We start from the raw sequence: 27,779 nt of genomic DNA, 5'->3' as shown, positions 1-27,779 counted from the left end.
TTCTTCATAAAAGTTTTTGCTTATTCGAAAACGTCCCGTTTAAACTTTATCAAATTTTCATGCTGTTTTTGAGGAAAATAAAATAAAATATGAGAATACAGTTAAAAGTTCTTAAAATTAAAACGTGTCAAAAAATCAATGGCAATATCATTTCATTTTTGTTCTTTGATTAGGTTATTATTAATTTTGACTAAAATCTTATTTTTCGGTGGTTTAACATATTAAAGAAACAAGTTTCATCAGTTGATTGCTACGGAGAAAGTGATTAATAATTACCATCTATCAAAGCGATGATATTTTGTAATCAAAGCATGAGAAAACAGACTTATATTACTATAGAAACGCGTTTTAATTTAGGTCTTAGAAATCTAAGCTTAGAAAAAAATCAAATATATTTTCATATTTTTATTATTTTTCTCTAAAACAGAATAAGTATGAACGGGACTATCATTTTAGAACAAGCAAAAATTTTTACAAAGTCGGCATTTTTCTCAAAAAAATACTAATAATGTTTTTCTCTTTGGAAAGACAATCCATGGACATACTGTTATATGGCAGACAAACTAACTAACAGAACAGGGTGAATGGAAATGAGTTGGCAAGCTGTTGAATCAATTTTGCAGCTGTTATTATTAATCAAAGAAAAGTTTAAATAACAATTCTAAACTCATATTTTTACGGTATTATATTACAACACATGCAGTTTTTCTTTATAATTTATTGGTTTTGAAGAAGTCCACTAATACTAAAGTGCAAGATAATGTCAACTAGCATAGAAGATTTTCATGCCAATTTTAATAATACATTCAATTAAGATATTTTTCTTAACACCCAGGTGCCATAAAACAGAATATAATATTAAAAAAAAACGGAAATTTTAATTAAACTATTATAGAGTTTTCTAGCTTTCCTATTTATACCGGGTGCGTCTCAAAAGTGGCTCACCCCTATAAATTTTTTATTTTTTCAGATAAAAAACGAGATTTGGTATATTAGTATATGATATAAATTAGGATTAATTGACAAAACTTTTAATTTTTAAATGGCACCCTCAGCATTTTTTTACTTTATTCGACAGAAAATGACATTCTGAATAGAAGGACATATATGTCAACTTCTGACATTCTCGCTTAATCAAAAATCGTATTTTAAAATTCAATCTAGAGTTCCATGGATATGTTAAAAACACTAATTCTTAATCAAGGAGCCTTGGAAAAATAGATTTGATCATCTAATGTTTTTAGTGTCTTGTCCTGGCCAGTTAGAAAATGCAATCATCTCAAATCGTATTCTTAATCATATATCAATTTTTTCAAATCGAACAAGGGTGATTCATTAGCATATTTGAAAAAAGCATTTTTTTATGAATAATTTGATACCACACACGTGGTATTTCGGGTCAAATTTTCATTACGAACCGCAAGTTATAATGTCAAATAAACCATATGCAAAAATGTCAAAAGTTGACATATAATATAACATTCTATTCAGAGAGGGTGCCATTTCACAATTAAAAGTTGCAGTGACCGAAAACAATTGAATACGTCAATCAATCCTAATGTATGTCATATACTAATATACCAAAACTCATTTATTTAACTCAAAAAATAAAAAAAGTTATAGGGGTGAGCCGCTTTTGAGACGCATCCGGTATATAACTATACTATAGACTACAAAAACATAACAAATTATCAGTGACTTCCTGACTCATCACCTATGAGTCAGGAAGAAATACAAAACTTTTTCATTATGTTTTAATAACATATTTTACTTTTTCTCTTTTGATTAAGAGCTATTTTAAAAATAATGCCAAACGATTAAAATTTGATACTGACTTTTCAAAATACTTTTATTATTACATTAATTTTTACTTGATAAATGCTGTATCTGGAAACATTAATCTTTACTTTTCTTAACTTTTAATATTAAGCTTCCCAAAAGAACTCATTGAAGCCAATAAGAAATATTGTATCACTTAAAGTTTTTATAATGAAAATGCTAAAAACATTGTATATGAATATTTTGTAATACAAAACCTAACTTAAAAACATTTTGATATAGTTTTTAATGTTTCTAAAATACAAGATAGCGACAAATTTTCGAGTAAAGCCGTTTTTATTAGACATTATTCCAAATAAGAAAAATCTATATGATAAAAAGGTTAAAGAGATCTAGTTGTAAAGAAGAAAAAAAGAGGTGCTTTCTACCTAATAATTTCTATAAGAATTTGTACAGTGGGATGCTCACAAAGACTCAAACAATACTTACTTAGAATTTCTCGAAGATGATCTATTTTTGCTGGATTTTTTGGGGCTTCCTTGATTAGAAGAATCCTTATCTGTTCTCTGTTCGGCGGAATTGTTTTCTTTTGACCGGTTTTTCGATCTTTTGCTCGATTTTCTCGTACTTTTTATTGAATTCTGTCCTTTGAAATGGTCTCCTGACGAAACCGAGACATCTTCATTAATAGAGGCAGCTAGAGCTGGTTCGACATGCTGCTGCGATTTCTGGAATTATTTGTACTATAAGATAAATTTGTTTCCAACGAAAATACGTATATTTTTATAGTGTATCTTAAAAAATAATATCGTACGATTTATGCCCAAGTCTTTATTCTTGACTAATGAAAGAATGGAAAAAATAATTTGAGGTTTACGGTTGGTTCAAAAACTGCAAAAAGTACTTCTAGTAAATATTCATAATCAATAAAAAGGCTAAGAAAGAAGTCAAATTTAATTTTGTGTTCAACATAGAAAAGGAATACTTACATAACAGCGGAATTTAAAACAAGATTAGAAATATGGAAGGTAGATTTTGCTTCTTAAATTTATAAAAATATATAGAACTGCTAATTTCAAATGCAGTTATTGTATATTGGATACTTTTTAACAAACACTTTTATGGAATAAAATTAGTTTATGATGTTTTAATATGCATTTTATTATGAAAATTTATTACAAGCACGTAACCTAACCTATATTTTTTAATTCACTTCAGTTTAAACCCAGCTATTCCAGCATTCCATTACCTTGTTTTTATTAGTCTCGGATTATTACGGAAAACGAAATTAAAATAATCTCAAAAAAATAATCATAGTATTTATTATTGCATTGCTTTTATGCTAGTCTTGACAGTCTATAAAATTCGATTTTCTTAAATTTAATGCCGATCAAACGAGTAAAATTGGAACAGTCAACAATTTCAATCAGGAATGATATAACATTATCAATTAATATAATCCTCGTTTAGAGTTATTAAACGTAAAACAAAACCTGTAAGATATTGGAAAAAAACGTCTTTTCTCATCCATAATAAAATAATATTGAAACCTCTTTTCTTCCTTAGTCTTTTTACTCAGTGATTATTGACAAAATCAGAAATATATACTTACCTTGCTTGATTTTAACGAGGGAGCTGCTGTTTTCAAAATCCTCAAACTTTGACTCGGCGTTATTCTTTGTCTGGGTTGGTCTTTAGGCGAATTATATACGTGCGAGGTACTCTGCAAGACCTGGGCATATTTTCCGTTGATGTAAGTACCGATGACGCTGGTTTCGTAGGAAGTCATTATACCATCATGTACAACCATTCCTGTATATTTAATAGTAAATAATAAACTGAATTATATAATGAAACAGTGCTGTCAAAGATGTCAGATGAATGACTATTGATAATAATTTTGTCGAGGTTAATCTTTAGACATCTTTTATTAATAATATACAAGTTGTCAAAAATTCACACTGGAAAGAATAGACCGTTTTCAGACACACAAATTTATTTCGAATATTTAAAAATCAGTTACAACCTTCATTTTCAAGCCAACTGGCAGAAAGCGCCAATAAAAAATAAAGAAAAGTAGGAGCCAATAAATGCCATCTAGGGCTTGACCTCGAAGAAATTATTATCGATTGTCATTCCTCAGCCGTCCTTGACGCCGTTTTTTTTTATCGTATGTAGAAAATTAAAATGCTGTTTAAGTATTTTGCCCTACGTTCTTTTATCATAAGGTTGATAGTGTGGTTGAAGTGTGGCTTCTCTATGTACGGAGGAGGCGTTTTTTTTAATCATTTTTTTTAATTAAATAATTTTTTTCACAATTCGGATGCTATTTTCCGATTATTGGTGATTTAAAGGTCATGTTTTTAAAGACATTTTTTTTTTCATTTTGACGACACGAGGAGCAAGCAAAAATTCAATTTGAAAAACAGAAAATTATAAAAAGTATAGCTCCTCTGCCTCCAAATTTAGATTTGTATGGGAGTAAGTATATCTAAATTAATTCTATATGAAATCGAAAAGAAATTTAGACAAATGTCTCGACAAGTGTTTTTTGATTTCTTTGGTTTCCACCTTTTTGTTTGTTTTCTTTCGAGTTTCTCTCTTTTTTTAATACGAATTTAATTGCTATGAATGTATCGATTTTAAAATTGAATTTCTCATATCATATATCTAAAGGATTGCCCAACTTAACGTTTATGCGGTTATGCGCTTAATTAGCAATTAATGTCAACAGTCGCGTGCATTCTTGTCTGGAGATACACTGGAGTCTACAAGTATCCACTATCTGGCGTTAGTTTAATTGGTACGCCTGCCAGTTTCAAAGTAGCATTGACATGGTAGTGTCACCGTGTAAACACTTTCTCGTGTCAGTAAAGACTTTTCTACCAGCACTGGGCCCGAATTGTGTAACTTACAAAACGCTAAGCGCTTTAAGACGCTCAACGTATATGACGTTAATGTCCGCTTAGCTCGGACTTGACTACCGATTTGGGTATTCTCATTTGATGCGCGTCTTTACCTATTGCGCTAAGCGATTTGAAAACGGTTACCTAAAAGGATCATTCTTGTCGAACTGTTAGTAAAAATGAAAAAAATTGTGATGATATACGTTCTCTTGCTCTTTAGTGAAAACTACTTCTTCTATAAATTCCTAAATAAGGTAACTGATAATTTACTACTTGGCAGCTATAAATATTTAAAAAGTTATGATCCGGCGTGAGATTTGAACCACGGACCTTTCGTTCACTAAGCGATGGCCTCAGTCACGGAGCCACAGCTACTCTTGCAAGATTAGCTATAGCCAGGCGTTACTTTCTGCTGCAAGCATAAATACCAGGTAGTGCGCATGGCACTGTCTTACATTCCATACTCGCGTATGACACTCGGGATTTAATTGGTTTAAAATTCAAATCTGACCAATGGGATTGTGCTAGGTGCCGTATACATGTACGGAATGTATAAATGCATACCGTAAACGTGTAAACGACGTAGTCCAGCGCAGATCCAGCCAAGAGCCGTCGCGTCGTACAATTAGAAGACTTAATTTAAACCAGTCTTTACTTCAACACATGTACTTACTTAAAACTACATCGTACTTCTTTTATTTTATTCAAAATCGAGCAAAGCAAACATTTCACTCAAACTTTCTCACCTTCCATTTTGGAGACCAATCCCGTCGGCCGAGGATTATCCGTCCTCTTGGCGGCGGCTTTGTTTCTGACATCTCCCCCTGCCCCGCCAGCAGCTGCGGTTCGGGGTTTCAATTGAAACTTGGAGCTCGGCCTCAAGTTTATCACTTTGTACGTCTCCTCGACGACTTCCGACGGCTGTCTGGACAGGAAATCGTATTCGGGCTCGGCGATGTTGTTGCCTATAATGACGGCCGGTTCGTCGTCTTGGTCCTCTTCTTCTTCCTCCTCGTCCTGCTCCTCGTTGTCGTCGTTGGATTTGACTTGGACGACGCTGTGCACTCGAGTCGGCTCGGCCTCGGTCACTATCTCCACTTTGCTGGCGATAATCTGCAAAAGACGACGGAGTTAGGCTAATGGGAAATGTTGGCGGATTAATCTTAGTGGCTGTTATTGAGTTTCTAATCTTTTGAGTGTGGTAAACTTAGCTCGCATAGGGGACTTATATCTTTATATAAAATGCCCTGGGGCCTTTATATAAATATGTAAGTTTCCAAAGATATACACAAGCATGTTATTTAGGTGTAGAAAGACTTACAATAGGAACGTATACACTCAAAAGATGCAAAAGAACGCAACGGAGAAATTTGTGGCCAAATTTAAAGTGTTATATTTTTGCTATTTTTAGCCCTATTTCCATGATTTTTTTAGCAAGCTGTATATAATTATATCAACTTTAATTCGTAAACTCATTTTTTTATAAACTTTAGTATTTGGCGTATTATACAGGGTTAATAAAGGGGTTGTTTTTACCCTAACTTTAAAACACACTGTGCAATAATTTCGTGTGTACATTTTCCTAAAATATAATTTTACGGTGAGAACCATGTCTCCTGAGCATTTTATTTTTTGGATTGTGTCAATATATGCCTTGGTTAATTTTTAAGGGCCAAATGACAACCACAATTTGCAATTTTTTCAGTTATCATTTCTTTTTGAAGTTATTTTTTAATGTGGCAAGGCGGCTTTTGTGATTATTGTAAACTATATACTATTATGAACTGCCCATCATGTTCGACGTTTGGGAAATGCTTGGCAGGAGGTTTAGAGGTCGCGAGGTACGGTTTAGAGGTACATTAGAGGTACCAGCGTAGAGGTACTAGCGTAGAGGTACCAGCGTAGAGGTACCAGCTTAGAGGTACCAGCTTCATTATATGAAATTCGCTTGGTCCTTAAAGAAGAATGGGAAAACATAATGCAATATGATATATGCAGCCTCAATGACAGTATGAACGGACGTATGCAGGCAGTTATAGCAGCCAAGGCAGGCAATACAAAGTATTAGAATATTTCTTACAATTTTTTTTCTGTTAGTGTTCCTGAATATTCTATTAAGCAAAATCGGGGTGCCAATTATAAGGAATTGAAATTATTATGAAATCAGGCAATAGGAAACCAAACCAAACAGTTTTTTAGAGCAATTTGTTACTAAGCTGCCAAAAAACTTTGTGATCATAAATTATTATTGTTTTTTTTTGTTCGTTTTTAATCCAATACTTCATAGGCGAAAGACACGTCCTTATTGACAAACATTCAGAAGAAAAATGGATTAGCATGGGCCAGGGAAGAAAAATGTTGGTCTCCGAACCAATGGAATTCTATTATTTGGAGCGATGAAGCTATATTTGATTTGCGTTGGTGATAATAAGAGTCGTGTCATAAGAATTAAGAAAAAAGTGTTTCGGCTTAATGACACGAAAATTACTAGCTTAAAATGAAAGTTAAGTTTCAGGATTCTGTTACGATTTCTGGATTCATGTCAGCTAATGGAGTGGGAATTACACTTTAGGTGGTTTCAAGAATGGTTAGGTTAGGTAATAAGTGTATTAATGCGCTTAACGGTAACTTAACGCATGTACAAATTGAACACACGCGTTTAAATAATATCAAATGCATCAACAACAACAACAACATTAAACAACGCTTTATTGTACAAAAAGCCAAAACGGCTTTATCGACAAAGCACTCACAAAACAAACAAAAGCACAAAAAAATACAAACAACAAAAAATACACAATACAAATAATACAATTCAAAAAAATTTAAGTCATTAAAATAACAAAAAGAATATACACGGACAATTGCAGAACAGTACGCAGTAAATAGATATAATTTTAGAGTTATAAAATATTAAATACTTGACTTTTTACCAGTGTGTGAGATGATCAAAATTTTAAAATTCAAAATTGTTCATAATTAAACATCAACAAAAAAGTCGTTTACCGTATATAGGGCTCTCTCCCGTAAGTATGATTTTAGAGCTTTGCGAAATGCGGGAAAGAATGAAAGCGACTTGATATTCAAAGGCAGATGATTGTACATTTTTTTGGCATTGTACAGTATTGAGCCTTTAACTAGTTCTGAGCTCGGGGTTAGCTGATAAAGATCGTGCTCCGCATTCCTAAGTGGATAGTTATGAGATGGCCTTTCGGGAATAGCAGATATGTGCTTGCGGATTGAGCAAACTGATTCAAAAATGAATAAAGAAGGAAGAGTCAATATTTTGAAATTTTTAAAGAAATTCTGGCAGTGAGTTCTACTGTTCAGTCCCAATAAATATCGAACTGCTCTCTTTTGAAGTCTGAAAATACGATCAAAAATAAAAAAAACTAAAAATCTTCAAACAAGATTGTGCCGCTTGTCATATGGCGAAAAAAATATATGGTTGGTTATCAGAAAACAATATTTTATTCTTAAAATTGACGTCCAGTAGCCCAAATCCGTCGCTGATTGAAATTTTGTGTAATATCATGAAGAAAAAGTTTCGATAAAATCCGGCAAGAAATGTTCCAGAATTGTTCCCGAACTCCTCTTCAAGAAATCTAGAATATATTTAAGTCAGTTGACTTCAAAACATTAGTTGACACTATGTCAAGACGTATCGAACCAGTAATCACCCGAGAAAGCGATTGTAATGCAGTTCTAATTTGATGCTATTTGGTTTCGTTGATTTGTTTTATTTCACACTGTTTTTAGTTTGTGACATATTTTTTTTGTTGCAAAAATCTTCGGGGCTGTTATTGACTTTCTAATCTATATTATCTAAGTTTTAACATCCTGTACCTTTTAAACTATGCAAAATTTTTTATATTTATTGTTTTTTTTGTTCGATCTGGGTCAAACGAAACTCAGTTTTATTTTTTAGTGACTAGTCTACGTTTCGACAATTGTATTGTCTTCTCAGGACTGGACACGTCACAGGAAGACAATATTATATTTGTCTAGACATCGGCAAGTCATTAAACAATAAACCAGAATTTGATGGACCCATCCCAAAAATAATCTATTTCGCTCAGTTTAAAAGAAAATCACAAGAAGTAAAAAAGAAGCAGCTTCGCAATCCACAGGCTTCTCTACTATTTAAAATCAATTAAAACACAAAGTCGCCTATCTAAAAGCACTCTACCATAGTGAGATGCAGGGGTGAGCGTATCAAAAGCTTTCGTTTATCAAGTGGGGGAACTCACCGATTTCGGCTGTTGGGTAACAACCTCCACTTTGGTAATAACACTTTGCTGTTGCGCCTTCGTCACGCTCGGCTTAGCCTCTTCTCTCACCTCCACTTTGCTTATAATTATCGGGGCTTGTTTGGGCTTCGGAGTGGAGGATTTGTTTTCGATAACGTTCACTTTGGTCGACGCGGACGGTTTCACTTCCACCTTTGTCGAGGCTTTAGGAATTTTGTCCTTCGTTGCTGCATTTACTTGGACCACCGACGTTATTTCTGTTTTCTTCGTGGTTTGTTGAGTTTTAGAGGGTTTTATGTTAACAATTTGGTTTTGAGCTCGTGGCGATTCGGCCGGTTTGGTGTCGATGATCTTGTTTGAGGACACGTCCTTCGGCTTTTCTGTAAATAGAGATGTTTCAAAATTAATGTAGGACTATTTATAAAAGATTAAAACATTTAAAAAAGTACAAAATGAGAGACAATAGATATTAGCCTCTACTAAAATAAATATTAAAACGTCTCTAACTAGTACTAGAAAACTATGAAAAAAGTTTTAAATACTGTAATTTTAGACACAAACTTCTACAGAACAATAATTACGCATTGATGTGAATTTTGTATTTTAAAGAGCAATTTTTATTAGCAGTCGCTAGTGAGAGTAATATGTACTTAATGTTGTTTATATTGGTTAATTCTGGGTCAAAATAAAATTTATTAAAAAATTTTGAAAATTAAAAGTTAGGAAAGCAATTTTTAGAAACTTGCTATTTTTATATGTAATTCGATTCTTCGATCACTTTTTGCAAATTCGTCAATTACGTCATCATAAAAAAGGAATGCTCCGACATGATTTGGGAAAGCGATAATTGTGAAAGTTTCTCCTGATCCGTTGAATTTCTCACCAAATTTTTTATACGTTTAAGTGTTGGAAAATTGCGTTCTACTGATTTCGAAACTTCGATGTAGGTATCTTCTAGCTTCTTGTCTTTTAAAATTTGCATTCGTTCTCTAGCGTTATTTGTTGCACTCATGTCATTAGTTTCGTAAATCACTTTTAGTTCAGATCGCAGTAACACTCGGTCGAAGAACTGACCATAATGAAGAAGAACAGATGTAAACGCATCTTCTGGAAAAGTTTTTCCTTTATATGCATCAAAATTGCAGAGCTCGAGGAATTTAAAATCATTTAAACCGTTAAATCTACAGTTTATTTAAATTAATAAGAAGTAGAGAAAAGACTCAAAGTCTTGGTTTTTTCTACTACTTTTTAATGTAAACCAGGTCTCTTTGAGAAGAATGGGCGCCTTCTTAAAATTACAGTTTATTTGTTGCTTAATAAAAAAAATATCTGTTCGTGAAAAACAAACGACATCGATAAATCTTTTTAATATTTGCCTATTTTTATCGACTAGTTTTTTGTGTTGGCTGTGTCTAATTTCCAACTGCTCATTAAGGGCGTCTCCGATTTTGTTTTTGCCAAAGACTTTTTCTTTTATGACGGCCTGCAAATGTGCTTTGGATATAATCTGTCGTTTTACAGCTTTATGGAAATTGTTTAAATCGGAAAAACCAGTTTTATTCCAGAGACCGTTTTCATTTTCAAATAATAAATATGGCCAACCAATTACATTTTAAAAGATGATGTTTTGCAATTTGTTTAGGGGAAGCACTGCTTCCCTTGCTTCCATGAACTACACGCCGCTGGTTGTCAGTAAAAATCATTCTATTGTATAACAGGAAGCGCGTTGGGGAAAGTTGGAACAAATAACATTTCAAGGACAATGAATGACCTATATATTTCATAATAATAGTAATGACTAGGTAATCGACACGAAGATGCATAAATGAGTTTAATTTACTTTGGTTTCAATTTTGCTTTTCTTGATTCTCTAGATTTTTTTATTCTAATACGAATTTGATTGTTTTGAATGCCTTGATTTTAAAATTGAATGTTTATACGTCTAATGCTTGCCTAGTAAAAATATGTTTTAAAATCAGTTGTTAAACTTATACTGGCGTAGTGTTAGTTATCAAATCAGTAAAAGTGGACTTTTACTAGTTATTGTTGATGACATTACTGATATATCAATTTTACTGTATCACATACTAGCCCTGGTCACTTTATTTCCGTGGTCTGTACTTTAATGCATACAATACATACTGAGATAAATTATATACGACCAGTTCACAGACAGAGAGACAAAATAAAAAGCGCCAAAGACTATTGCCGGTTTTGTACGAGAAATAAAATAATAAGATAAAATAATATACCTAAGCTATTCAATAATGCTTGTTTATCCTCGACTGAATTTGATTATTATACATGCGTTTATGAAATAAATAATATTCATTATTCACTAGTGAATAATGGTTTCATTATTCACCGCTTTCACGGATATCTCGATCCAAACTCCAAACAAGAGCTGTGCTCGATCCAAACCGGCTTGGAATGCGATTGTACGCACAAAATAAAATTAGTTAGCTCCCTAGTTAAAGAAAATTTCAATGTTTTGTTTCCATGTTACTTACTCGTTATACTCGTACAATATTTTTTTGACATCAAAAATAAAAAGTTATATTAATATTATCTAAATTTTTTTGATAGTCCTGGATAAAGTACCAGTATTCTACTTGCATAAACTTCATCCGCGTGAATAACAGCTACCATTATGCTCATTCAATAATATACTATTCTGTTATACAGTTGTTTAAGAATCAATTATGAAACAGTTTGGTTTAAGAATCTAACTAATTATGAAACAAAGTTCTAACCCCAGATGCAACATTTTTCGCAAACACCTACTTGTGCGCTTTGAAATTTTGATACAAAATCCGGCAATACAGCATAGAAGAAATGTATTAAACTAACTTTTATCTCTTTTTAATACATTTAATTTTTCATTTAAGCTGTCTACATCACTGTCTTACACGTTAAAATCCAGACCACGCAGTTTCGATGACCAGATCGGTATATTCTCAATCTTTATCTTTAAATATTAATATTTTTAATAACAATATTTTAATATTAACAGCATTACCACGAAATTTGCTTAACTGTGCATTTTATCTCCTATAAATTATTATGGATTAATGGTTTTAGAACACGGGATTAAACAAACTTTATAATTGGGTTATACGCTATAAAAGGTAAATTACGAAACTTTACTGTTTAACGCAAAATAATTTACCTATTGCAGCTGCTGATGAACTCTGCGGCGAAAACACCATAACCGTATTACCAATGGTTGTTGTAAAGTCAAGAAAACCATACACTGTCTGAGTAACGAGGTTGTCATTTTTCACAACAGGCGTAGCTATTTGGGCAGATATGTCTTGATTAACGAATACTGGGGCATTTTGACATGATACCAAACTGCCTGTAACAAGAAAAAAATGTAATTAGAGAGTTTTGTATAAATCAACAGCAGATGATTCAAATCTTACAGAACTTTACACTATTTTTCATATAGAATACAGTGGCGGAACTAGTTTTTATTCGAAATATGACTCAAACATATGTTTTTTTTAAATGGGGACTCGGCATATTATTTATTTTATTTTATTTTTTTTGTTATGAGCTTTCTAAAAATATAATACCTACATATACTCTATACTTGTTTTCATAACTATGGTAAAGAAATGCATTATTTAACTTTTTAACACAAATCAATCGAGTTTAAACGCGAGTATTATTATTTTATTTAATTTAATTTAACAATATTATTTTGTTTTTTATTGTGTTATCTTAATAAAAGAATACGAACTTGTGTTCGTTTTAAATAACAGGATATTGATATTTTTGATGCACTGGTTCAATAATTTCACACTCAGAAACTAGCGTGGAATAGCCAATAACCAAAATTTGATGTCGAATAAACTATTCGATTGTTTCGATTTCCTAATTTAAATCTGCCGCCTATGTTTAAAAGTTAAATAATGCATTTTTTCTACAAACGTCAGTAAAAATGTAATTTTTAACGCATGCTGTCAGTGCCTAAAATATGACATTATGTCACTGATGGTAAAAGTAATTTGATTCACGTGATTTACTTTTAACAGGGAAGCGATAATTGAAAAAAAAATGTAAAATAATTATTTACTCAAATTAAATGTACAATTAGTGAAATTACAATTGGAATAAGTTATTCCAGTCGATTATATGAAAACTCGTACTGATCCTTGGACTTGCTGGGTAATAAATCAAAAATAATTCTATTAGCGAGTTCTTTTCATCATTTTACAAGAGTTGAGGCACAAATTTGATATTAGTTGACAACAAATGATCGAATGGTTTGAATCTTTCAATTACCCTAGCAACCATAAACTTCATAATTAATTTGATTAATCAGAATGACAAAGTAAAAAGTAATTTGATATACTCGAGCATAAACTTGTTTGTAGAAAAACTAGAGTATGATATGTGTGTTAGAAGTGATTTTATTTTGTTCGAAGAGATGGGACACGACGCCGAACGCGGAGAAAAAATACGTGGTAAATAAAATACCATTTTTAGCACTTATATCATAAATAACTATTTTGCATTGTTTATGAAAATTAGTATATTATATATATAACACAAAAGAAAAACCAAAAACTTAACATTAATTTTGAAAACAAGTAATTCTCGGTCGCAAATGTTTTTGTTTTTCACCCAGTCTTTTAGGCATAACAAACATCGTGCAGATTCATTATTGAGGCGATTTCTGTGTTTTCTAATGGTTAACGCAGCACGAGAGAATAACCTTGCCGCCGGTCTTTTCGATAACATATCGGCAACTGAGATACGAGGGGAGTGAAAAATACAATATTTTCAAATTCGCCCTGTATTTCTGTATTTCAGAAACCAAGAGGGCTAGGACATATCTGTGTGTAGCTTCTTTAGATTCATACACTGAAAAAAATATTGTTCATAATAATAATGAACATTGATTATTAACTGTTGTTTCATTAATATAATGATTTGTTAATCATAGATCGATGTCAGATTTATTAATACTATGAATCTAATTTCATCAATATAATGAAAATCTGGTTATTAAATTAATGTAAGATTTTCATTGTTCCAATGAATGCGTTCTTTATTTTAGTGCTGAAACTTTAATATACATCATAACACATATCATCATTGATTAATGAGTTGTACATTGTGACAATGAACACTGTTATTAATACAACGAACACACTACATTATATTAATATACGCGGTTATTAATATCATGAATACAATATTAGGGCTTAAATGTCCGCCATGTTGATCGGTTACTTTGGCACTTTAATAACGTCTGTGTGGTTGAGTTATTCAGTGAGGCTTTAGTTTCATTAGAGCGGTAAGTGTTCTCTTCAATATTTTAAATATTCTAAATAAAAGTCCTATCGTATTGTAGTTTATTTGTTGTGTTGTCAAATCAAATTCCGCTGTGTGAGATCTCTGGTGTGGGTATTCATTAAAACAGCGGTTTCCAAATATGTTTCAGAAGATAAAAACGAAAAGAAGAAAAACATAGTAACAAGTCGAGGCATGGAACTGATTATGGTAAATTCGAATGTTCTTTTAATATTTGGCATTTTAATTATTTTGATATACGTCTTTTAGAACCGGAAGAAGATGTTGAGACCTGCCTTCAAGCCCTCAAATTCGACAATTTAACATCGGACCCACTTGATGCGACTTGGAAAGTCTGTTGCAAATTCGTCTAGACGTTATAAAGTCTAAGGATACAGCTAATATAATGAATAAATGGTCTTTTTATCGAAATCCCTCAGGATATCGACTGGTAAATTAATTTTCTTATTATAATTTACCCTAAAATTAATAATAACATTACTATTCTCTTCGTCGATTCGATTTTTTTAAATTTTTAATTTGTATATGCTATATCGAGTTTAATAAATTATTATTAGTTTATTGCACTTGTTTTTTTATTAATAACCCCTTATGGAAAAATTTACTGTGCTCGTAAGTAAGTCGGCACTATAAGTAATTTTGTTACCTTTGGCTAAGGGCTTGTTCAAATGGAAATCTATTTATAGTAGAATTATTTCAGGTAGTTGGCTGGGAAATGATTATCAATGACATTTCATATCAATGACAGCAATCTTCATCATCGATTATACGGTGTAACAAGAGTTACTAATAGTGTCGACTTTCAAATGCATAACTAAATAGGTTATGAAATTATTTCATTGTATTAATGATAACGGTTCATTAATATAAGGATTTAGGTACATTATATTAATGGAATCTGTTCATTGTACCAATGAAAGTGTTCTTCAAACTAATGAACACTGTTCATTGATTTAATGAACTTAAAGTTCATAGAGTTAATGAATTACTTTTCATTGTGCCAATGAAATCGTTCATCGGCTCAAAATTAATGATTTAATTCATTATATTAATGAACTTTTTCATTATATTTATGTCGACTTTTGGTTCAGTGTAAAAATGGCAAAATGATTTGAAAACTGCATTTTTCTATTCATAAACGAGGAACCTCATAAAACACACGAAAATGGAACATCCTGTACATCACTTTTGCCATAGATTGTTTCTTGTTTTTATTTATTTTAGTGAACGTTTTTTTATTATCTTAATTATCTTATAATAAAATAACATAAAGAATTGAAAATTGTTGACTCAAGTTTACTTGAAAATCTTAACAACAAAAACATTAACGTAATTTTCAGTACGTCAATTTTTAGTCCTACCAATCTATTGAAGCAATAATTCAATAAATACATAATCTTCTCTACGTGTAACTATGTCAATGAAATATACTTGGCATATATTATTTCAATTATTATTTATTTTTGTACATATCTTAATAATTTATTTCTAATTACTCATAAATTCATAGAGGTTGGTTTGGTTTAGTCCTATGTCATCCAATATAATGCGAAATAAACAAAACCATTAATATTCATAAATGCTTAAATATACATGAAGAGCGCATTTATAAATTCTATTTTAGGTTTAATCCTAATTGAGTTGGGAAATCGTATCTCCCGCCTCTCTCGCTAAATTTTACAATACTAGTATAGCACCATAAGGAATTTTGCTGTGCAAAATACACTCAGATGGAAAAAAACACAATGGAGAAACTTTTGGTGAAATTTAAAGTGTTATATTTTTGTTATTTTTAGCTCTATTTTTATGAATATTTTAGCAAGTTGTATACTGGGTGGGTCTCAAAAGTGGCTCACCCCCTATAACTTTTTTATTTTTTCAGATAAAAAAACGAAATTTGGTATGTTAGTATATGACATAAATTAAGATTGATTGACTTATTCAATTGTTTTTGATCACTTCCTCAAAACAAAAACCAAAAACTTAACATTAATTTTGAAAAAAAATCATATATGTCATTATTATAAAATCATATATTAACACAAAAGAAAAACCAAAAACTTAACATTAATTTTGAAAACAAGTAATTCTCGGTCGCAAATGTTTTTGTTTTTCACCCAGTCTTTTAGGCATAACAAACATCGTGCAGATTCATTATTGAGGCGATTTCTGTGTTTTCTAATGGTTAACGCAGCACGAGAGAATAACCTTGCCGCCGGGACTGAGGTAGCTGGTATACTCAAGAGAACTCGTGCCATCAAACTTAAAATGGGAAGTTCAGAACCATGAGTTCCCCACCATTGTAATATATCTGTGTCTTTATTACACCGGGGAATTGAATAGTATTTTTGAAGCTCCTGCGTCCATTCTCCTTCGGCAGGGGTAGGATTTACTGCGTACAAGGCATCAAAATCAATTACTAAGTCCGACTTTTCAGGTCCAGGATTTTCTCATCCTTATTGCGCCACCGCTGTTTCTGTCGAACGTTGTCCCTCTAATTGATGAAAATAGACTACAAATATCTTGAATTTTCTGAATCGAATTATCTTTTAATTCTTGGGCCCATTTTGTCATATCTAACGTTTCTAACTTATGACGTGGATCGAGAATTAAAACTGAAGCATAAATCCAGTTCGTTGTACGATAATGCTTTAGTATTTTGTCTCTCGCAGCCTGAAAACCAACAATAAGCTGCTCTTTGACAGGGGTTCGATTGGTTTTTCTGTCCCATTCAAATATTTTGCTCTCAAGATTATCTATTAGTATATTGATACATACAACCACCATACGTACCTCTCTCCTCCGAGAAAGTATTTGAAAATTGATTAATTATTTATGCACTTCTAGCAGTATTCATTCTTCACCTCTAAGAGCATATGGTTTTAAATCAATAACATTTTGACATAATAAACCGAGTCCATGTCTGCCTTTAAGACCTACTTGCAACATATTATCACTCGAATTCCAGCGTGTAGGTACATCCAACACAGAACTTAAGTAAAAGTTGGTTTTTAAGTAAAGGTTTTTCAAGTGTTCACCTGCGAGACTCTCGTACGAGACACGAGAAGTCTCGCACGAGACTCGAGACGAGAGAAATAAAAGTCTCGTCTCGTATTGTCCGAGTATCGTCTCGAGTCTCGTCTCGAAAACGAGACGAGACCATACGAGACTCTCGAAAACGAGACTCTCGTGGGAATCACTAATGGCTATCTTAAAAACACTAATTCTTAATCAAGGAGCCTTGGAAAAAGAGATTTGATCGTCTAATGTTTTTAATGTCTTGCCAGCTAGAAAATGCTTAAATCGTATTTTTAATCATAATCTCAATTTTTTCAAATGAAACAAGGGTGGCTCATTAGCATATTTGGAAAAAGCATATTTTACGAATAATTTGATACCACACACTTGGTATTTGGAGACAAATTTTCGTTACGAGCTGCATGTTATAATTTCAAATAAACCATATGCGAAAATGTCAAAAATGACATATGTTACGTCATTCTGTTCAGAGTGTTATTATCTATCGAATAAAGTAAAAAAATACCGAGGGTGCCATTTAAAAAATAAAAGTTCTAGTCATTTCCGGTGAAACAGGAAGTGACCGAAAACAATTGAATACGTCAATCAATCCTAATTTATGTCACATACTAACATACCAAATCTCGTTTTTTTTAACTGAAAAAATAAGAAAGTTATAAGGGTGAGCCACTTTTGAGACGCACTCGGTATAATTATATCAACTTTAATTCGTAAATTCGGTTTTTAATAAACTTTAGTATTTGGCACATTATACAGGGTTAATCGAGGGGTTGTACCAGCTTCCATACGTTAATTGCCGGACTACCAAACTATGAACTACCGAAGTACCTAACTACCGAACTAACGAACTATATTATTTATTGCTCTCTCCTGGCATTTATCATTTTATTTTTTATAATATCTCTATAAATTATAACCTAAGTATGTCTGATTCCGATGTATAAGCTATATTATTGTAAACTTTCATTAAAATCCATTCAGTAGTTTTTGCTTGAAAGAGTAACAAAGATTCAAATATCCATACATCCACAAATACATAAGTCCAAATTTCGCGTTTATAATATTAGTAAGGATATTCTGTATCTGCGCTCATGACTCTGAAATGAGAGCCATGTAAAGTAATAATTAAATCTTTAGAAACTCTTTATTCCATCAAGGCATTTTAATTATATTAAAAGAGAATCTAACAAATAACAGTTTTAAATGGAATTATACCTGGCACCTGAATTATTCAAGAAACTCAATTAAATTCTCCTCGAAACAAATCTCATTTCCTTCTCGATATTTTCAATTTATTTACATTTTATTAGAAACGGAATCGTAAACGTAATAGGATCTGAAAAGGAAGAACGAGTAGAAGTTTTGCAGTTCGAAAACAACGAAATTAAGGGAAACAAATTCAAGTTCAGTTTCCAGTTAGAGTTTTTCTTTATTGCAAGTTAGAGAAAGGGAGCAAAATGAATTAGTCGTCGGAAATATGATTATTACAATTTAATTTATGTTTACAAAGTAAAAATATATAAGATTGTATTAATACTTATTATGACAATTTTCTATTTCAAAACGATTTTAAATTTAATCACCTGCCTTTATCCTGCAATTTAAGACATACATTAATACGAACTTTTTTAGGTATTTTTTATGTGCAGAATATGGTGCCGAAGTTCCCCGAATACAATAATTGGGACCACCCTGTACAGGGTGACGATGGCGCCTCTCATACGCCACGAAAGCTCCGAGGAAAACGACTGTTTCCATCGAAATGTAATTTTGGCAGCATATTATGTAGGTTAACTGAAAGCCATTTTATAAAAATATATAGAATTATACAGCGTGTCTCCAAAAAAGTTACACATCAAAGTTGTGTTTTTTCTAATGGAACACCCTATATATTAATTGATTTTAGGATTCTAGCAAAAAAATAAAGGTGAGTTTTATTAAAGAAGCATATACCTAAAATCTAAGGATTTTGACATATTTCACATTTTGTGAAAATGAAGAGTAAATTTTAAATTTCGATAACAGCTACCTAAATTTTAGTTGATATTTGTATAGCCTGATATTTAATTACAGTAACCATTGTATGTTAAACCAAATTGAAATTTGACCCGAAAAGTTATACAGGATGGGACAAAATTAATATGGAACCACAGTCACTTTTAAAAGCAAGTTACTCTTTTATTTTAAATGGAATACCCAGTATATTTTTCCGGTGTTCAATGGGGAATTTATATATCTTCAAAATGTTATTAAGGTTGCCTACCCCTCAGACAAAGATTTTCCTAGATATTTTAATTTTTATGATTTTGCGTCAGTAGACCTTTATTATTTGAAAAAATTTAGGGTGGCTGTGTGATATACCTTTTGTTAAATTCACAAAAATTAAAGATTGTAGAGTAAAATACTCAACGGTAATAAAAAGATACACGTTTAAAACATATTTTAATTATTACAGAATTGAAACTAGATATAAACCTATAATTATGTAAACGTTCCCTAACCCAGTGTAAGTACATATTATCAAAGTTTGATACTATAATTATGTGACAAAAATTAGGTAGCTAGATGAAATGAAATGCTCAAAATGTTTCCTTTCCGGTTAACTGCATAAAATGACTGTCTTTTCAAAAGGATCTTTTAATTTTAAAAGCATATGTGGAGTTCTACCTCGAAAAGCAGCTACAATAATTTCTCTCATATTGTCGACAATAGTTGGTCGAGTTTTGCAAACACTGTCTGCAACATATCCCCATAAAAAATCCAGACTAGGTAACATCAGAAGCATTTAAGTATTCTATTAATTGGTGAATGCACACTGCATTCATCAACTAATAGAATCATATCAATTCTTTCTGATGTAGGATAAGTTTGCATTTTTGGCAAATTTCTGAGAATTTTTTTATGTTTTAACTGACACAAAATGATAACTAGTTATTAAAGTTGGACTAAGCTATATTGAAGTAACGTCAGACATATCACAGCCACCTAGATTTTATCAAATATTAAAGATCTACTCAGATCAAATCATGTAAATAAAAATATCTAGGAAAATTTTTGTTTGAAGAATAGACAGCCTTAATAGTATTTTGAAGAGACATAAATTCTCCATTAATTATCGGAATAATATACTGGGTGTTCCATTTAAAATAAAAGAGTAACATGCTTTGAAAGGTGGCCAATGTTCAATATTAATTTTATCTCAACCTGTATAACATTTTGGATCAAATTTTAATTTGATTTAAAGTACAATAGCTAATTTAACTACATATTAGCACAGAATATCTAGCTACGCAACAGAAAAATATTCGAAATGAAAGAGCTAAAATTGCACAAATAAAATACTAGATGGTGCGACAATATAATATATCAGAATATAATTGGAAATTTTCAACTTTCGGTTGTGGATCGACGTAGATCGACGGGACGTCGACGGCCTTGAAGCTCGGTTAAATATGCACAGTTGCCAGATTCAAAAAGACTTTAATTGGCATCCCATTCTTTTTCTGGTGTATAATAAATTCTTTCTATTCTTCGTTTCTTGTCAGATACACTTATATTAATTATTCGTTTGGATTTTAAAATAGTTTTAATTTTAAGTATATTATTAGAAAACATATGCTCTCAAAATACATTTTTAATATACACTACTTTATTATGTTAACTAAGAAAATAACTTTAATTACCTTTAAAATTAATAATATACAGGGCGATTGATAGTGATATTTATTAATGCTGAAACGTTAGTAATGAAATATACGTTTAATAATAATGGAAATGATTTATTAAAATGCAGTACAAAAAATGTTAATTGACTAAAAAAATATAGACCTAGGTAGATTTTAAAAAGTGACACAGGTACAATTAATAATATATTAGTTCGGCATAAAAATTGCTGTCACGACATCGTACAATAAATTAAAATTCGTAAAATAAATTAAAATTATTAACTAAACAAATCTTTATAAAGAAACGCAAGTATACCAAATTTGGGCCCAATCGAACGGCAGGAAATGGTATCGTAATATGGTACTACATTATGGTAGCCCTTGATATGCTTCATGGTACCATAATATTGCAATGCATCAAAAATACGCAAGTATAATCAAATATGAGCCCAATCGAACGTCAGGAAGTGGTATCGTAATATGGTACTACATTATGATACCCCTTGATATGCTTCATGGTACCATAATATTGCAATGTCATCAAAAATACGCAAGCATAATCAAATATGAGCCCAATCGAACGTCAGGAAGTGGTACCGTAATATGGTACTATATTAAGGTACCACTTTATATGCACCATAGTCCCATCATATTACAATGTCACCGAAGATACTTACTATACCAAGTATAAGTCCAATCGCACGCCAGGAAATGGTATCGTATATGGTACTATTATGGTACCTCTTGATATGCTTCATGGTACCATAATATTGCAATGTCATCAAAAATATGCAAGTATATATCAAGTATGAGCCCAAATGAACGTCAGGAATTGGTATCATAATATGGTACTATAGAAGGTACACCTTTATATGCTCCATGGTACCATAATATTACAATGCCACTGAAGATACGTAATATACCAAGTTTAAGCCCAATCGAACGCCATATATCGTAATATGGTACTATATTACGGTATCACTTGATATGCTTCATGGTACCATAATATTGCAATGTCATGAAAAATACGCAAGTATATATCAAATACCGTCTGATACCGCAAAAAACGGCGTCCAGTTGGCTGGGAAAAGACGATCGATGGCATTTCCCATATAAATTTACACATATAATGACTGCGATTTTCATTTCATAGCCATCGCTAACGCCGTGTTTTCCCGATCATACTGTATGAACACAAATGAACGTCAGGAAGTGGTGTCATAATAGTCGAATTACAATCAAAATTCAGGATTCAGTTAGAATCAAACGTCAGGAAGTAATTTTAATTCAGCTCGTAAGATTAAACTCCAACTAACATGGCAAGTTAAATACTTAAACGTTTGAAAAAAAGAGCTCTAATCTATTTTAATATGTTTAAATGATGTAGCAAATTTAAAGGTAGGCTTTATCAGGAAGTATTACAATATAAATTACACAATGGCAACACTGCATAAAATTCTTTTAAATTTTGTTTGTAGAAAACTGTTTTCTTTTAATTTTATAGCCCTCTATTCTGTAGTAGCGAAACTACCGCATCAAAATATCTGATTTGGAGACAGGCTTTAAAAGCCTGTCTCCTTTTGAGACATACCATTTTATACATTTAACGAGGCTTCTGTTGCGTAGCTAGATATTCTGTGATATTAGGCTGTACCAGGTAAATTCCATTTTAGGTAGCTTATTTTTTAAATTAAAAATTGTTCTTTATTTCTAGAAAATGTTAAATATGTCAAAAATCTTACATTTTAGTCATATACTTCTCTTATAAAACTCACCTTTATTTTTCTCCCAGAATCCGAAAATGAATTAATATATAGGGTGTTCCATTACAAAATACACAACTTTGATATGTACCTTTTTTGGGGACACCCTGTAGAACTCTCTATATTTATAAAAAGTGCTCTAAAATTTCATTTCAATACAAACTGTCGTTGTCTTTGGAGCCTCCTCGGCGAATGAGGCTTTTGGTTATTCTGATATCTGATTTTCTTCTAGTTTCGTAAGTGTATATTTGTTTGTTAGTTCTTAAAAAAATATTTGTCTTTATTAATCTCTTTTTTATTTTGTGTAAAAGTAATATTTTAAATTTTATTAATAATTGTCTTATGTTTAGTTTCTTTGATTTTTGGTATACTTCTTCTGTTGGTGTTAATAGTTTATCTAGTTTAAATATTATTTTTAGTATTTTATTTTGTTGTCTTTGTAGCATGTTAAGTTTTTTTTGTTGTAACGTATTAATTAATTATATATTTCTCCATGAAAATAATGCATGATATATTGGTTTCTTCATATTTGGTGGTATTATGTTTTTAAGTTTTAGGAGTGTTGGCAATTGTTCTCGCGTTTTCTTTTTTTAAACTATTTATAGGCGTATACCATTTTAAATTGTTATGAATTTTAATTCCGAGGTAATTGACTTCAGATATTTCTTTTATTTTTGCTCGTTTAGAGTTATATCTTAGTCTTTTATTTGCTTTTTTATATTAAATCTTATAAATTCTGTTTTGGATTCATTTATTGTTAGTGAATATTATTGAAGCACCACATTTCAATTTTCTTCAGATCGTTATTTAGGTTCACTTATATTTTTTTTCGAAATTACATTATTTTTAAAAATGAATTGTAGTTTGTCTTTTATAATGTATTATATACAACTCATTTTTTACAACAATGTATTACACAGATATATTCTTAATGAGCCTTATCATGCGGCTGTATATAAAATGACTAGCTTAGGCCACACACTACTTAGTTTTCCACTTACCAACGAAAAATATGAAATAGAAAGAAATTATATTCTGAATATAGCCGAGTGTAATGGATATTCTCCTTCATTAGTTGATAAAACAATTAGAAAACGTAGGTAATTGGTAATGGCTGTTGTCGAAAAATTTGACTTTTCAAATGAAGAAAGATATATCACACTGTATTTCAATACCGCTGGATAAAGGTTATCCCGAGGTTTAAACATAATTTTCAAGAATGTCAATTATAAACTTGTAGATAGCGCTAATAATGAATTAGAACAATTATTAGGTCATCCTAAATTAAAATATCTCCTAAATATTGTAAGCAAAAATCTGTTGGGAAAACGTATGGCTTAGATAATATATGATAGAGCAGAAAAATCTTGTTACTCAAAATATTTTTGATATAGGCCATTTTATAGATGTTACTAATATAAACTTAATTTAAATAATTAATTTAATAATTTAAAAAGATAATGGTCCAATTCCTCCCAATTTTCAGTTCCTGTTGATGTTTCTGTTGAAAAAATACTCTAATAGTTCAACAATATAAGACAATATTCAATTCCCTTTTTACTGTATTGAGTTATCGTTTCTCTTTTATTTTCTGTATCTACGGACAGCCTGGAGGGTTTTATGAAAGAAAGATAATTTAAAATTTTCCACAAATCTTCTAGCTCGTGGCCACGGAAAGAGCCCTTAAAATTTAGAACGAGAAAAAGATTATATAAAATCAATATCAAATTATCTGCGGTCGAAAACAAATGGCCCAGAAGGAAGCTAAGGTGACCCTTGTCGGAAAGTTATCTAGGAAATATTTCATCTTGGGGCACTGCGTGACAAATGAGATGCAGGGGCGTATAGGGTCTTTCCTGCATCTACCAGTATCGCAGTAAAATATTTTCATAATAAAATAGCGTTCGATGTGTCCAAAAACTCGCTAAATTTATTAATAGAATTTGAAATTGTCCATATGTGCCTTACTATCCGTAGTTTTTGCGGAAAATTTATTACTATACCCAAGCAGCATTTGGACGTCGGGACAACGTTGTGTCACGCGATCAAACATCGGGGCGCAACGTCGGCACAACCTCGTGCCAACCCTAGTCTGCACTAGTTTGTAGAATAATTTTTGGATCGAAACGACGTTGGATACCGACGTTGACTAGAAGCCTAATTTAGTACAAACTGCAACGTTGTTTAAAATCCTAATTCACAGAAATACAAAACTAATATGGCGTCTAAGTCGCGTTTTATCCTAAATTGGAATAATTATAGTAAAAATATTATTTTTATGATTTAGTTAGAGACATATGTCAGATGGCAGTGAAGGAAAACAAAACAAAAGTATTTAAGTGTGGAGGATGTTTGAAGTCAGTTGTTTGTCATAATTATTGAAACACTTTAACCGACTCTGTAACTCGTTACCCAAGGCAAAAAAGTTAAATGCAAACAACTTTATTGATAAATGTATTGTTTCTACTTTGAAAAATACTAATGGGTCTTAAAATTATAGGAGTTTTAAAAATTTTCTTGATTTTTTTTTTTAGTAAAACGAGAATAATTTATTTGCAGTCGAAAAAATTGTTTCCGCGTGTTTTTTAGGATCAAATATTTCAAGTTAATGTATTCAAAAAGCAGGAATTGCTATTTTAGAAACGAAACATTTTCTTATTTAACAACATGGCGGCTTTCACTTTGTTATTTTGGAGATTAAGATGGAGTAGTTCGAGTAGTCGCATACTGGACTAATAAAGTCGCAGTTCGGCCTTAACAGGTAGTATACTAGTCGCAGGATTGCCTAATTTAGTCCTAGAGTCTAGCTTGTGCCGCCCTCTATAATCTAAATAAACGAGGGAGTGGATAAACTATCGGTAATATATGTCGATGTATATTTGAATTTAATTTTATATGTACCTTTCTTATGTCCCATTTTAATTAAGTTTTTTTTTATAAAAACAAAAACAGCACTGAACTGTCTGACTGAACAGAACAATGAAGTGAAAATTTAATATTTAAGGTTATGGTTCAATACAGTTGCAAAAAGGTAGTGACTCGACGTCCTACCAACGTAAGAATAAGGAAATCTAAACAACGTTGGAATTAGTAAAACAGACGACGTTTGCATAACGTTGGAATAGGTCCTGAAACTGACGTCGGAAAACTCTATATTGTCCAACGTTGTAACTACGTTGTCCGAATCACCTAAATATCACTTAAGCAAAAAAGGTTACAAGACAATGATTATTCGACGTCGCAGAAGCTTCTACTTTGCTGTAGTACTAGTCCAACGTCGGCACAACGTTATAAAAACGTTTAAATTTATTTTAATACCCAAGGTAGGGAGCTAACTATTTTTTGTAACTAATCTAACGTTGTGTTTAGTAAACATGTGGTCGCAAGTCGTGAAAATGCTACTTGGGTAATATATCTAAAAACCTTAACACGGTCGTATGTGTCTTATATATAAAAATCAAAATTTTATCTCCACAAAACAGTTTCATGATGATGTTGTATTGTTCCTAATAACTAATATAAAGGCACATACATTTATTACTCTTATGCAGAATTTTTGAGGTATTTTGATTTTACCTCATTAAATAATTATTCGGATGTCTACTACAAGAAATCAACCGAAGAATTAAGTTAGCATGGAGTACTTAAACTCAATCATATTTAAATCTAGAATGCCACTTTATCTAAAAAAGAAAACATTAGACCAATGTGTAAAGTAAAGTAAACGTCTCCTTTTTGCTGCCAGGGCTAATCTGGACGGGGCCTACTTTGTTTACGCGGAATCCGAACCGCGGTCCTCGGCCATATCATGGTCAATGGCCTATCGACTTAGGAAGTGTCTAAATTAACTCTTACTCACGAGATATCCGATCTCATCCAGCCTCGAACCGGCGTGAATGAGCAGTGTGTATCAATAGATTTTACAATTTTCCCTTGAAGAACAGCACGATACAGAGTTTCGAACCGGTCACCCGCCCATCCACCAGTATCGCCTTACGTCGCTTAACTTCGGTGTTCTAATGGGAACCGGTGTTTCAACGTAGCTAGGCCTATGCTTCGACCAATGTGTCATGACTTATGCATGCGAAACCTGGATACTTAAAATTGACAACATAAGGAAACTGCAAGTCGCACAACGATCAATGAAACGAAATATGGTGGGAATAACCAAGAGAGGTTAAAGAATTGAGTGGATACGACAAAACACCCAGGTAATAGATGTCATCCACAGAGTCAAATCCCTCAACTGGCAATGGGCAGGACACCTTGCAAGAAGGACAGACAACATCTGGGCCACAAAAATTACAGCATGGTACCTATGATAAATTAACAGACCTAGAAAAGGATCAAACCTGAGATGGGGCCATGATATTAGGAGATTAGCAGGGATAACTTGGGTCCGCAGAGCCAACAATAGACAACAATGGGTCCAACTACAAAGAGAGTATCTAAATATAATGATGATGATGAAATATAGGACTAGACTAGATCTGTCTATGAGTTTTATCTCGGTTCAGTTAATTTTTTTTTCTGAGAAGATACTATAATGACGATATTACAAAAATGTCCTGCATATGACGAGCATGATCGTAACCTTTTTTTCTAAAATCTTTATGCACTACGGCACTGTCATCTTTCATATAAGAGAGAGTAATGGTTTTAATAACCGCCAGAACAATGAATTGTCGAAGGGGATTTTAACTATAGAAACCACCAGCTCATGCAAACTCTTGTCGAACACTTTCCCCCTGTTTTAAAGCTAAATTATTCTTGTAAATTAAGCGATTATCTTGACTAAATTTCCTCCTTCCTTCGCCTTTTATACTACCTCTATGGAAACTTAAGAATGCAATTTTGCCAAAGATAACTCTAGCGAGATTAAGTTTAAGGCAAATAAGTTTAGAGATGAAAGATTTAATCGCTGCGATGAATAGGGCGTAATGAATGGCTTTCATCAGGTTGTTTACCTCCTTAAATGCTTATCCACGTCAGTGAGAAACACATATTGAGCCATATATTTTCAGATAAATTTCGTTTATTAAAAGGCTTAAG

General features: G+C 31.9%; 1 protein-coding gene across 4 annotated transcripts in view; it reads right to left on the bottom strand.

Moving 5' to 3' along the window:
* The window catches only part of LOC115883091, a 373,864-nt gene that overhangs the window by 44,836 nt on the left and 301,249 nt on the right, over positions 1-27,779 (bottom strand). For all 4 annotated transcript variants that reach the window (XM_030901370.1, XM_030901372.1, XM_030901373.1 and 1 more), the window contains 5 exons: positions 12,105-12,293; positions 8,936-9,315; positions 5,432-5,798; positions 3,392-3,591; positions 2,269-2,507 (listed from right to left, as the gene is read on the bottom strand). In XM_030901370.1, coding sequence (XP_030757230.1) covers positions 2,269-2,507; positions 3,392-3,591; positions 5,432-5,798; positions 8,936-9,315; positions 12,105-12,293 — 1,375 coding nt within the window. The remainder of the gene's footprint in view (positions 1-2,268; positions 2,508-3,391; positions 3,592-5,431; positions 5,799-8,935; positions 9,316-12,104; positions 12,294-27,779) is intronic.

The sequence above is a fragment of the Sitophilus oryzae genome, unplaced genomic scaffold (assembly GCF_002938485.1).
Source record: "Sitophilus oryzae breed Bouriz unplaced genomic scaffold, Soryzae_2.0 scaffold_1806_pilon_pilon, whole genome shotgun sequence".
In the NCBI taxonomy this organism is placed as follows: domain Eukaryota; kingdom Metazoa; phylum Arthropoda; class Insecta; order Coleoptera; family Curculionidae; genus Sitophilus; species Sitophilus oryzae.
Note: the sequence above shows the minus strand (reverse complement) of the source record. Positions and strands in the feature narration are given on the sequence as shown.